Source organism: Pelophylax lessonae (assembly GCF_965119305.1).
Source record: "Pelophylax lessonae genome assembly, chromosome: 1".
In the NCBI taxonomy this organism is placed as follows: domain Eukaryota; kingdom Metazoa; phylum Chordata; class Amphibia; order Anura; family Ranidae; genus Pelophylax; species Pelophylax lessonae.
This window is the reverse complement of record NC_138768.1, coordinates 614,194,749-614,209,068: the sequence shown is the minus strand read 5'-3', so window position 1 is coordinate 614,209,068 and position 14,320 is coordinate 614,194,749. Positions and strand designations below refer to the sequence as shown.

General features: G+C 42.7%; 1 protein-coding gene across 1 annotated transcript in view; it reads left to right on the top strand.

The window, feature by feature from the left end:
• Positions 1–14,320, top strand: part of ENPEP (glutamyl aminopeptidase) — a 96,433-nt gene that overhangs the window by 73,564 nt on the left and 8,549 nt on the right. Inside the window, exons 14-17 of the mRNA XM_082243343.1 lie at positions 794–944; positions 4,916–4,989; positions 5,592–5,693; positions 12,762–12,932. Coding sequence (XP_082099469.1) covers positions 794–944; positions 4,916–4,989; positions 5,592–5,693; positions 12,762–12,932 — 498 coding nt within the window. The remainder of the gene's footprint in view (positions 1–793; positions 945–4,915; positions 4,990–5,591; positions 5,694–12,761; positions 12,933–14,320) is intronic.

The window sequence follows — 14,320 nt, the reverse complement described above, 5'->3', positions numbered from 1 at the left end:
CATCGTAGTCAGGCCACAGGCAGAATCGGCAGGATCAACAGGTGTAGCAGGCAGAGACAGAATCTGAGATGAAGCCAGGGGTTAGGACTAGTAGCAGACAGGAATTAAGTATGTCGGATCAAGATCAGAGGTCAAACGCAGAATCCGAAGAATGCAGGGACAACACAGAACGCTGTAGACCAAACAGCAATTAGCCAGTGCTGAAGTTCTGTTTAAATAGGCTGTTTGGCGCCAGCCCTAGTGACAGATGCGCATTCGCGTTTGCATTTGCATGCGCGTTTGCATTCGCATGCACATGCGCGTTTGCATTCACGCTCATCTGCAAGACCCATCAGTGCCTCTATACCAGTTTAGGATTTATATACATATACTGGTTGAGGAGTGAGAAAATGGGAGCGGGCACCAACAAAAAAATATACTTGTTCTCCCTCACCAAAAATAACTATCTTCAACTCAGTTACAGGCCAGGGGGAATAGAAGGAATGAGCAGTACTTCACTTATTGAGTGAAATTCCGCTTTAGGTAAATTTTCTTTGACTTTCTGTCATGAGATGCAAATAATAACCTGACAGTGATTCTAACCCATTCACACTCTATTCAAAATCGTATCGAAATGGCCTAGGATACAAATTACCCAGTTTACCAGAGGATTCTCTTGCAGATATCAACCAGCTTGATCCTGCTGTCAAAAAAAAAAAACATGTCAATTTGTGTCCAAGAATGAGCATTGGTTAAGAACAAATGGCACATTTTACAGTATAATAGATTTCTTTTTTGCATGGTGTTTACACAGTGCCGAAAGGCTAGACTATAACATCTCACTCGACCTGACCAAATATCTTCAGAAAGAGGAAGATTATCTGCCTTGGCAAAGAATTAATTCTGCCCTTTCCTACCTAAATGACATGCTGGAAAATGATGATACCGTCTACCCAAAATTTCAGGTACATGTGTAACTATGCATTCATGTATAAATACATATACAGAATTCTATTGGAACTTGATTGTGATACTTGTACCTGCACGTTCTCTTAAAACAAGCCAGAGGAGTTGAGAAATTGTGCTATTTGTACCACACTGGGAAGGCTGTAGGCCACTTGACACTGAAAGCCTGCATGTAAGGTGTGTATAAGGGGGTTTAGGATGGCAGGGGAGACCACTTACTGTAAAGTTTCTTTAGTCCCCGTTCACACTAAGGCGACCTGTGAGGCGACCTGGTCGCCTCACAGGTCGCCGTAGGTCGCCTTCCATAGGGAAGCTGCGGACCCATTCTAATAGGAGCGACACAAGTCGCTCCGACTTAGAAAAAGGGTCCGGAGCTTCTTTGGGGCGACCCGTAGGCGACCGCCATAGACTTCAATGTTATGAAGTCCGTGGCAGCCGCTCCGAGGTCGCGGCGCGCTGCTCGCACCGCGACCTCGGAGATCGCCTCCCCAAGTCGGATCGCCCCTGTGTGAACGGGGCCTTATAGTTACAATTCTTCTTTAGCAGCAAGGGATGTTTTTTCTTTTTCTATTAAAATAACAAACAAATCTCCTCTGTGCAGCAGTTTTGCACAGAGCAGCCCTGATCCTCCTCTTCTCGGGTCCCTTTCCAGCTCTCCTGGCCCCTCCCTCCTGTTGAGTGCCCCCACAAGAAGCAGCTTGCTATACAGGCACTCAAGCTGAGCTGCAGTTCCGTGTATCCGTTCAAACACAGGGCTACCCCCGCTCTCTCCTGATTGGCTAACTGAGTTTGAATGAAAGCAGCGGGAACCAATGGCACCGCTGCTGTGTCTCCAATCAGGAGAGAGAGTCCCGGATGACTGAGGCCCTCATGGACATCGCTGGATAGGGATGGACCTCAGGCAAGTATTGAGGGGGCTGCTGCACACAGAAGGCTTTTAATCTTAACCACTTCTGGACTGGAAGATTTTCCCCCTTAATGACCAAGCCATTTTTTGCAATACGGCACTGCGTTACTTTGACAATGCACGGTCGTGCGACGCTGTACCCTAATAAAAGTCCTTTTTTTCCCACAAATAGAGCTTTTTGGTGGTATTTGATCACCTGTGCTATTTTTATTATTTTTTGCACTATAAATAAAAAAGAGCGACAATTCTGAAAAAAAAAAAAAAAACAATATTTTTTACATTCTGTATGTAGCACTGCCCCCTAGAGGACTGCTTAGAATTACACTCTCTGGATTCCCCTAAGCAACTGATAGCAGACAAATAGCATTTGAAAGTCCTTGGCTCAGTCACTCAATCCAGGGGATGTTTTGTGTTTTTATTTGGAACTGGGATAGGAGAAGGATGAGTGGGATACTATGAGCTATGCACAATCTTGACGACAACTAGCTGTAGTGTGCGGCGAGGCCGCTGCTTCACCTAGCCACTGAAGTGACGATAGATAATGTGTTCCTGTTTGAATTACTCTTCAGGGTTCTAACTTGGCACCCCCTTTCTCACTTGCTGTGTGTGCTGACACCTGTCCACTGACTCTCCACTGGAGTGGTCCCCTTCCTGGGCAGACTAGCAAGCTTCCCGGTACTCACGGACACTGTTTTTCCCAAGGTTGCTCTGCACCCAACTCCACTAGTAAGCTTTCCTGGATCTCCTGGCTCAGCTCCACACTCCTGGCTCACAAGACGGACCGCCTTTGACCACCATCCATAGCAGCAGAAGGAGAGACAAATGTCACCCTCCTTCTGGGACCTGGCTTCCCGCCCAAAGACCCCCTGTCATATATGCACTTGGCTTTTACAACATATCCCAGGATGCACCACTGTTTGTGCAAACCCACTGGGATAGTTACAAAAGCCTGTGTGTCACTGGTTGGGTCCATCAGGCTCCCCTATTGGATTCAGCAGGGACACTCCCTCAGTCCAGATGAATCACACCCTGGAAACATGTAACAGGCATAACTATTAATCAGGCTCCCCTGATAAGCAGATGGAAACACTAGGCTTTACCTACCTAGCACCTATCTAGGAGGGTGCTACTTGCTATATGACATTCCCAGTGAAAAAATATTTAAAATCTAATGTTTTCATCATTTTAGGACAATTTGTATTCTGCTACAAATTTTTGGTTAAAAAACTCCCAATAATTGTATGTTGATTGGTTTGCTCAAAAGTTATCGCGTCTACAAACTAGGGGAAAGATTTATGTCATTTTTATTTATTTATTTTTTAATAGTAATGGCAGTGTTCAGCGATTTTTAGCGATACTGCGACATTGCGGTGGACAGATCGGACACCTGACATTTGACACTTTTGGGGGGGACCAGTGACATTACTACAGTAATCAGTGCTAAAATATGCACTGTTACTGTACTAACGACAGTGGCAGGGAAGGGGTTATCACCAGGAGCTATCAAAAGGTTTAAATACATCCCTAGGGGGTGCTTTCTAACTGTGGGGATGGATGTATTTACTGAATGAACACAGAGACCTGTGTTCCTAACTAAGAGGAACATAGGATCCCTGTGTTCTTTACTGACAGAACAGTGGTCTGCGGCAATTGCGGTTGCCAGACCTGCTGTGGCGAATGGACGCACACGCACCCCCACTCGTGGTCCTGCGAAGCGACCTACAGCTACGTCGTTTTGTGGGACAGAGCCGAACTGCCGCAGTATATGTACTGCTGGCAGTCGGCAAGTGGTTAATGCATAAAATGCATTAAGATTAAGAAAAACCTACCTTTACAACCCCTTTAAGGCCCTCAAGTGGCAATAGCATTTTCTTACATTTGTAATCCTCCTATGATAATAGATAGTCTAAACATAGTAATATACATGTAGCAGTTTTTCCAGGTCATGTGCCTGATGTGGGTCTGCCATTGTTACCGGTGACACTTCCAACACATTTAAAGTTGTGAACCCAAGTGTGAGAACTGAGACAATGACCATTCCGGCATCTTTGGTTTGTTTTGTATATAGTATTTTGGGGATGGGAGAAGGAAATGAGTGGGATTCTCCTCTGGCTCAACTAGGTTTGACTGGGACACTATACAGAAAAATGCGCTGTCTTGAAGCCCGCTGAATGACGACCAGCGCTTCCTGTCGTTTATAGATACGGTTATGCTGAACTTGTGCTAGAACTTCGACTTTAAACTTGTTAACTCAGAAGATCCAGGACTTTAGTAGAACACTTGACTCCTGACACTCGATTTAGCTCAAAAGTCACTGAACAGCTCCCTTCAGCCCTTCACTGACTAGGGTAGCTCCTTGTCACTACTTGTGCTGCTGCAACTCTTAACTCTGTACATTGCACACTGACTCTTCAGGGCCCAACTGCTGGCGCCCCCTTTAACACTTCAGGGTCCTCTGACTAGGCACCCCCTGTAACAGCTAGCTGACTCCTGGATCCTTCACTGGAGTGGTCCCCTCTACACTAGACAGACCCCCAGGGGCAGTTTGCAGTACTCATGACCTTGGCAGGCTTTCCTGGAACTGAACCCCTCCTCCTCGGCACACCGGATCCCCTCTGCAGCTCATCTCAGCACTCTCTGGATTCTCAGGCAGCCACCCGAGACACCCGCTTCCTCTGACAGGAGGAGAGACAGCCATCCTCTCCCTCCTGGGACTCTGCGTCATGCGTTCCCTTCAAACTTATACCCACTCCTAGAATCCTCTGCGGCAGAATCTGCCTTCTGGGGTAGATACAAGCCTGAATGTGTCTGATTGGGTTTCCTCCACTGCCCAATGAGAATCCTCTCATGGAGCCAGTGGGAAGATTTTTCCACGCAGGAGTCCAGCAGACACACCTGGGAGACATGACAGCCCAGTTGAAGTCATGGTGCTTCTGTTAGGCAGCCAAGGCCCATTTTACTTAGCACCTACCTGTAGGGTGCTACAATATATATATATATAGATGGAGATCAAGATTGTGATTTACAGCTTTGAATAATTGTACCATGTATGTTATATTTTAGGAATACTGGCGCAAACAAGTAAAACCAATCACAGACAAACATGGTTGGGATGATAATGGCGATGACATAACCAAGTAAGTATGAAATATTATGGTACTGACACTGGTAAAGCAGTAGAGCCATACTTCCTTATATGATAAGGGCGGCACAGTGGTGTAGTGGTTAGCACATTCACCTAGCAGCAAGAGGGTCGCTGGTTCGAATCCCAAACACGACACTACCTGCCTGGAGTTTGCATGTTCTCCCTGTGCCTGCGTGGGTTTCCTCCCACACTCCGAAGACATGGTGGTAGGTTAATTGGATCCTGTATAAAAAAAAAAAAAATTGTCCTTACTGTGTAAGTATGGGAGTTAGGGACCTTAGATTGTAAGCTCCTTGAGGGCAGGGACTGACGTGAATGTGCAATGTATATGTAAAGCGCTGCGTAAATTGACAACGCTATACAAGTACCTGAAATAAATAAATAAATATGATCAAAATAAGCTTAGCAGCATAAAATTAACAAATTCTTTCACAGTCACCTCATTTACATCACATTTAATTCAAGGTGTTGCAAATATAATGACTGTTAACTGGAAATCTCGTGCTACTAAGTAAATAAAGATAAAAAAAACTTGTATAGCTGAGCCCTATATCTGGATGTCATGTGATTTAATCTGGTATGACTATTTTTCAGGCTTCTTCGATCTCTAGTTCTGGCACTTGCATGCAAGATGGAAGATCCTGATGCGCTAAACAATGCGTCAAGACTTTTTAGTGAATGGAAAAATGGTAAAAGGTAATGGAGAATTTTTTTCTAAGCTTTTAAGACAAAGTTGATAAAACCTTGCTTGTTTTACATTGGGATTGACAATCATATCGTTATTTGTGGCTTCTAAAAACATTGGCAGAAAATGTTTCATTTTGCGAACATTTATGCTGTGTTCCTAAAGCATTTGCATAACTTTCTCCAAAACTTTGCAAACACTGATCAGCAGAATGGGGAACTGAAATAGATGTAACAAAGGTTCATCATCCTTTGCCTTTATTTTCCTTAAACTCCTACTGAATCACTCCTGCGTGGAAAAATCTTGCCAGGGATTCTTTTCGTAAGAATCACTGCAGCTGGACTAGGTAGAGTCATACAGCTTTAGGGGAGTATCAACAGCATGTATGAATCTCTATTACTGGGCCAGTTAGAGTAATTGGCCATACACACTATACAATGGTCTTTAGATTTTTCCTTTAGATTTACCAAAACCATATAATATGAGGTCAAAGCTAAACACTTTCAATTTGTATGCAATCAGGCAGGCCCCTGCACTACATAGTTGAAGGTAAATCTAAAGAAAATCTAACAACAAAAGTTGTATAGTGTGTATCCAGCCTAAGGCAGCAAAGTGAAAGAGTCAACAGCAAGTAGGAGCTCACCCACTTTAAAATGGTTCTAAACCCATTTTTTTTTTTTTACCTTAGCGCATTCTCTGCATTACAATGAAAAATAAACCAACTTCCTATCCTACTCCCCATCCCTAAACACTTACCTGACTCCTCCCAGCCCTGAAGTACTGTTTCTCTCACTTCTTGGTCTCAGGAGACACCTAGAGCCTTGGGAGCCATAAGCTCCAGCTACTGTCAGTCAAACTCACTCAGAGGAAAAAGAAGCGGACAGTGCTGATGGGGGGACCACCAAAAGAGGTGGTAAGGGACTGCTCTGTGCAATATCATTGCACAGAGCAGGTAAGTATAACATTTTTTATTATTTTACCAATAAAAAAAATGAACCTAAAAACACCCTCATGCACACAGGGCATTTTTACAGACTTTCTTTTTGCAGCTTAAAAACCCTCTCCGTGTTATTCTTTGTGTTCATGCACACATAGGCCTTTAGGAGCTGTAAGTGGTATAGGCGTTTTCAAGCTGCAAAAAAAAAAAAAAAAGCCCGGGCCAGTGCGTTCCGAAGCAGCAGCATTAGAGCCTTAAAAACATTACAGCTGCTAAATGCGTGGTAACGCTGTATACTGTGTTAAACCGCATCAAGCTGTTTTTTTACATGTCAAAATCCATGGTTCTCTATGACAGCCATTTTATTTTTCAATCATGTTATTGAGTTTTCAAGAAAAGAGTTACAGACAAGTAGCGTCAGGTATACATTCTGTATAGGTAGGTTAATTACAGAGAGTACATGCATGAATATGCCTTTCCAAAGAATAATAGGCGTGGGGATTGAGAGCGTATGGTAGCAGTTATAAAATTATAGTGATTTATTATGTTAACCGAACAGTAAACAGCAGTGTTCGGTTGAGTGTTATACCACGTACCTCATATATACATATTTCCAGTGCAAACATACAGAAGTAAGAGCAACTGTTGCCATTTAGAGAAAGGAGGGGGGGGGGAGAGTATAACATAGGGTTGCAGGAGGAAGTTGGGTGGTATAACAAAGGACTTGCATGGTTTTGTGCTCACTGGGTATGGTTGCCCATAGGCCCTCAAGTTGTGAGCCCACTCTGAATCTCTCAATGTGGTCAGACCACAGTATATGTATGCGGGATCCTATTGGTCCCCATTGACGCCAACATAAGAAGGAGGTGCTAGGATACATTTTCACAAGTTTATATGGAGTTAGGTACCATCTGTGCAGCAGTTTATGGTACGGGTGCCAATGATCGGTGCATAATGTGGCTCTATACGTCTCCTTAACGGCTGTTTGCCATGTTGTGTTGGAGTATGTAGATCCTAGGTCTGATTCCAATTTACTCATAGTGGTCATTTTATGAAAATTGTGTGAGTGGCTTAGAATTTTATAGAACATTGAGATAACCTTATATTTGTGTACTCGTTTGCTCGAAGAAATCTTTGACAGGTTTGGGTAAGGTTGCCTGTGTCGAGATTTTAGTCTTTTTAAATAGGTGCGATATTTGTATGTATCTATAGTATTCCTTAGATGATAGTTTGAATATAGTTTGAAGTGTAGAGAAAGGGCATAGGGAATTACCATCTAGTAAATCTTTTATGATTTGTATACCTGCTGCCGACCAGGATTATAAGTGAGGTATGAGTAGTTGTAGGCATTGGATTTGTATTGGACATTGGAGATGAACCTTTTCCAAGTGGAAACATTTTTTGGAGATTGCTAATGCTTGGATCGTTGCTTGAATAGCTGGAAAGGGAGAATCTGGGATTTTAAGCCCTGCCAGGGTGGCCAGAATAGTATTTTTGGTACTGATTATGGGTAGGTGGTTGGTCTCGAGAAGCGACCAAAGTTTGTTGTTGTCGTTTTCCCACCAATGTTTACATTGGTCCAATAGGGAAGCTGTGTGGTAATCTTGGATATTAGGGACTGGTAGTCCACCAGATAGCATGTGTTTGTTCAGTATATGTAGAGCTACTCTTGATTTGGAGTTTTTACAAATTCATTTTGAAATTACTTTGTGTAGATTGTCAAAGTAACTCTGGCAAATAGAGATAGGGATAGTCCAGAAGAGGTATAGTAGCTTAGGGAAGGTCATCATCTTGAAAGCTGCTATTCTGCCTAGATCAGATAGCTCGGTAACCATCAGCTTAGAAAGTTCCTGGGGGAGGTTATCCAAGAAGGTTTGGTAGTTCAACATATTTTTTTTATCGTGTGAGGAGTGGATATTTATCCCTAAGTATTTAATGTGCGAGGATGCCCATGCGTAAGGTGTATTCGTTTTTATGAGTGGTCGTAGTGAAATATTCACTTAAAATTTGTGATTTAGTGTCATTGGTTTTATAGTATGATATGGAACCAAATTTTTCTAGTATTCGTTGGGCTATTGGTAACGTTTCAATGGGATCCGTGATTATAAGGATCACGTCATCCGCAAATAGACCTATGTTTTTATCAGTTTGACCTATTGTAACTCCCTTAAAGTCGGGGGAGGATCTGACCGAGTGCGCTAGGGGTTCCATGATTAGGGCAAAGATGAGCGGAGAGAGTGGGCATCCTTGTCTTGTCCCATTGGTAACGGGGAAGGCTGATGATAGCGCTCCCGATGAATATACTTTAGCAGATGGCGATGAGTACAATGCCATGATGGCGGTTAATATAGGGCCTCGGAATCCAAACTTCTGGAGGACAGCCTGTAGATACCCCCAGTGCACTCGGTCAAATGCCTTTTCTGCATCCAAGGTTAAATATAGGGTTGGGATTTTGTGTAGCTCAATATGTTTGAGTATATGGAGCATACTGTACGCATCAGGGGCTTGACGTCCCTTGATAAAGCCCACTTGGTCTGGGTGGACTAACTGTGGTAGTAGATGACAGCCATTTTAATAGCCTGACTTTCAGCCGATTCATTTGAATGGAAGTCACATCCAATTCAGATCATCACGATCTGACTTGTGGCATGCTGCTTGTGCTCTGGGGATCTTGAAGGGGAACCCTACGCCAACCCCACTCTGCCCCTTGAGTCTCATGGTGGTGTCATCGGATGGCCATGCCAGCATCGGAGGAAGAGCAGGTCAGCGCCGGAGAAGACCGGAAGAGGAATACATCACCAGAGGAAGAACACATTACCGGAGGGAGAAGACAGCAGAGGGAGGAAGAAGACACGTTGGAGCTTTGACAGGGGGGAACATTCTACATTTTTAATAAAGAACTTGTCAAAAACCATCTCTTGTTTTTTTGTTTTTTTTTACACTACACTGCTTTTTTGGGGGGTGAATAAGTAGGGGTACAATGTACCCCATACTCATTCACATGGGGGGCTGGATCTAGGAGCCTCCTTGTTAAAAGGCGGTTTCCAGATTCCGAAAAGCCCCCTGCCCACAGACCCCCCACAACCACCAGCCAGGGTTGTCGGGAAAAGCAACTAGTCCCCATCAACATGGGGACAAGGTGCTTTGGGGCGGGGGGGCACAGAGCCCCCCCTGTCCCAAAAGCACCCATGCCACCATGTTAAGGGCATGTGGCCTGGTATGGTCCGGGGGGGGGGGGGCGATTGCTCATACTCGTCGCCCCCCCCCCTCTCCTGACCTGCCGGGCTGCATGCTCTTGGCGTTTCAATTACATACCAGATCAAAGGACCTGACCTGGATGCGACTTCCATTCAAATCAATGGACTGAAAGTTGGATCAGTTAAGGCGGCTCTCGTAGGGAACCATTGATTTGGACATGTCCTGCCACTTGTGCTCTGTAGTAATTGTATTTGGAAGTGGGAAATAAATGAGTCAGAGAAATGCTGCTAAACACTAAATGTGGCTAAACATGCATTAACTCCAATGTAAAAAGCTACTAAAAGTGCATTTTTATAGCTTTTTCTTGGCATCGGTACTGGTTTTGCAGCTTGTTTTTTCTAATGCCCTGTGTGCATGAGGACTAAATATCACTTTAAGTATATAGCTCACAATGCTGGAAACTGGCCACTATGCCCTCTCTCTCATATGCTCATCCAACGTCTTCTCATGAAGCCCATGTAAAATTAGACATGGAAAGACATTCCTGCTTTTGCTACTTCCTTTAGCCACTTCTTGAGTGCTAAGTGGGGTGGTCCTACTGCTGTAGTCACACAATCATGTCCAGTGAGCCAATCACCTGAGTAAAGTAGGACAATTCTAGGAAAGTTCTGTACACAATCGTGAAGCATTTATATATTATTGTAGAACATTGAGGTTTTAACGGATACCCTCAAAGTAGATCACATCAAAAATAAATAAAAAAGTACCGCTGAGGTTCCCATGTCCACTGATGCCACTGTACAACTGTCCCCTGATCAGTTGACCATAGATGGTTCCTTCATGAAGTGTTTTAGTTACGAGTATGCTTCTTTGAAATGGTTTTGTTCAGAAAATCATCTTTTTATTTTTTGTGTGATCATTTGAGAATATCCATTAAAGTCCCTATGTTGTTCTACGATCATTTTTAAATCAAGTCTGTTTATAGAGATAACATTCAATATTAATGCTTTATGAATAGATTACAGTAGAATAATATAGTGCAATATAGCAGATCATTCAACAGAAGTATAAAATTGTGTTAGCATATTTACTGTTTTGTGGAATATAACATAAAAGTTTTTATTTTTGTAGTCAAGTGACGAAATAGAATACGGTATAATTGAGGCTGAAGTACTGTTTCTTTAAGACTGGTGATCAGTATGGGTTCTCCTGTGAGAGTGGTGCATTGGATTATGGGAAATGTAGTTCGAGGAAGGATAAAGACTATGCAGGATGGGCTTGATTGGACTATACTCCCAGGGAGCAGAGGGATCCGGAGGATTGTGGGGAATAAGATAAATAGGGGGCGGAGTCGGATGTACACTCTCTTGCTTCGTTGACATCGTGGAGAGTGGAGGGTCTGGAAGAGGAGGAGGACTGCTGCTGAGAGCAGAGCAAGCGGAGGCTGAGGCCTGTGTGAGAGCACATCTGAGAGGCGGCGTAAGTCACAGGGAAGTGGCTAGCCCAGTGCGAAGGCCTGCTGGACAGAAGTGGCGGAGAGTTGGGCGAGAGAAGCCTGACTGTTGTGAGTGAAGGAAGAGCGAGAGAGCCTGTGACGCGGCACAGAAACAGAAAGAACCCTGAATAGCTGGGATGGTTGTCTTGGGACACTCCTGAGCTTTTGCAGTGCGTGGTGAACCGGAGAACCGCAAGTATATGTAAAGTGATTTAAACTGATCATATCTCAAGCAGAACTTGGATTTAAAAATACCCCTTTCCTTGTGGATTACAAATGTCATTTATGTGAATGACCAGAGCTCAAGCTGCCGGCAAAGAATTACAAGGCCTTGCTAGGAAGAGACTCGTAATTCATAGCAAAAAGGGGGCCCCTATAGGTGATAAAGTGCATGCTTTCAGTTGCTAGTTTAAAAGTTAAACGGTATTTAATTGTCTGATAGTCACTCTCACACGTCTTTTAAGGAAGCTACATAATATACTCATATGTACCTTTAATTAGATATTTTCATATTTTGTCATATTGCTGTTACTAGATTTTGGGTCCTGGGCCTCGTATCTGCTTTTGGGACCCTGAGACTCAAAATCTCCTTATATTTCTTGGTTATCATTTCAGTTGTGTTGAAAGTGGATTTGTTTATTTCTCATTTGAATCAGTAAACTAATATACTGATACTTAAGTGTCATTGGTATCTTTGAACTAACATGTCAGACTCAGAACCAATAGTGCCTAGCGAGTTGGAGCTACCTCAGGGTCAAGGGAGTGTGGAGGAAGTAAACATACTCAGCAGCCCCCGTGGGGGTCGTGCTACATTATTATTATTAGTGCATAGCCGTCATTTAAAAAAAGAAACAAATAAATAAAATTATGCAGAACATATTTTATAACTGTATAGTTATACAGTATATACTTGCAATATATAAATATTCTGTATATAGATATATCTGTTTATTTATCTCACAAAATAGACACATTTGAGTTTGTGCGGGAAAAACAAATATGCTTAAAGCATGGTGCACTGCTTTTCTCATAAAAATATTCTAGGACATTTTGTACCGTCATATCTGACTTTTACAGTAAAGTAAAAATGTCTTGCAGGCTCTCTGGGATATCTAGATACTTCTTGGTTCATTATTGTCCTTCAAAGAACAATATTATGGGGCTGATTTACAAGGTTGTACTAATAGAAGATTCTCTTGAAGTTTCCAATCATGTGAAAAGCAAATTCACGTTTATTTATTTCATCTGTACTTGAATGGAAGTGAACATAGGTACAATAAAGTAGAGTAAAGATTCTCAGCTCCATTAAAAAAAAAAAAAAAATAACCCCAATGTGTATCTTTAAAATATAATAAATGTCATTCTTCCTTTTTATGTACAGATAAACATCGCAATTTTAATAAGGAGTGAATTTAGGTTGATTACATTGCTATACGTTATATTTTGCAGCATTGCAGTAAATCTCAGGCAGCTGGTATACCGCTATGGGATGAAGCAGGCTAATGATGAACAGTCCTGGGATTTCATGTTTCAGAAATACCTTGAAACGCCATTGGCTCAAGAAAAGGAAAAGCTGCTTCAAGGACTAGCATCAGCAAACAGCATTCCACTTCTGGATAAGTTAGTATTGAATATTTAAATTTTTGTTTTTCCTAAATGGGATCTGTTTTCACATACTTTTATTTATGTATTATGTTGTTGTCCAGAGATTAGAAAAAAATAATTTTTATATTTTTTAAGTCAACTGAAAATATGAACTGCATATTTTATAGTTGTCATGCTCATTCAGCAAGCAAAGCTATTGCATCTGCTCACTACAGAAACTGGGCATACTTTGATCTGCTGCTGTGTTCATCTCCATTAAGATACACAGCTGACACCCCCCCCCCCCTCTAGTTCTTGGGTTCTGTATGAAGCCCAGATTAGAGAGAGACAGTCTAGTCTAGAGAGTAACTACTGCTGAGGTGATCAGTGAACCTGGATACTTTGCAAATACAGTGTCATGAAAGCACCCTGTATTCATTTTTTCTTTCCAAGTTAGAATAATGCATGTAAAGAAAAGGTGAGCTTTCCCATTAAAGGGTAGGTGTACCCTAAATTGATTTATTTTTAAATGAGGTGAGAGACTCGCATCAAGTATAGAGTGTTTAAGATACACCGCCACTCGCTTTTTCTTTCTTTTAAGGGCTTTCCTTGCCCACGTTTATTAAAAGAAAGTTCATCAAACAGAAAAAAAATAAATAACAGGATTTCCCTCGCAGGGGTTTCAGCATTTCAATCCTCAGCAAAATAAAGGATCACTCAGCCCTCCTGGCTTGTACTTGCAGCGCTTCTGCTGTGGCCTCAAACTCCAGGCCTTTGTCTGTCTCCCACAGACATTGCTCACCCAACAGGGTGCACACAGGTAGCAGCCTCGTGGGGCCAGCCCTCCTGTCTGCCAGGGTGGAGCAATGAACCATGGTCAGGTCATTATTAAAAGCCCAGCACACACCTGACCAATTAATATGCTGGCTATATTGAATAGCTGGACCCAGGATTGGAGATTCCATCCCACCCAGATCACTTTGAAATCTCCAGGCTCCAGGTCCCAAACTGGACTTTTTAAAACACAGAGGAAACTGAAAAGCCAGGGTTCTCTTCACTTCACAAGCTCCCTGGAGCCCCTCAACCTGCCTGGTTGAGAATTCTGGGTCACCATTGCTTTCTAGACCCTGGCAGGGCAACGCTCTGCCACAGAGGGTAGACACTGATGACATTAATCACCTACTGTAAAAGTTCTGATTTAACAAATTAAGTTATTAACAATTACAGTGTTGGGACTTCACTTCAGAAAAGTTCACTTTAAGCCCAGCTATTTCCCTTTAAGTTCAGTTAGCCCAGTTACTGCTGTAATAAACTGTGCTGAAGTTAGATTAAAAAAAAAACTGCTGAATATTTAATATTAACACGTCAGGGTTTAATGGCAAATTTCTGCTAGCTGTGACTTGGTCTATTCAAGCCAGGTATCA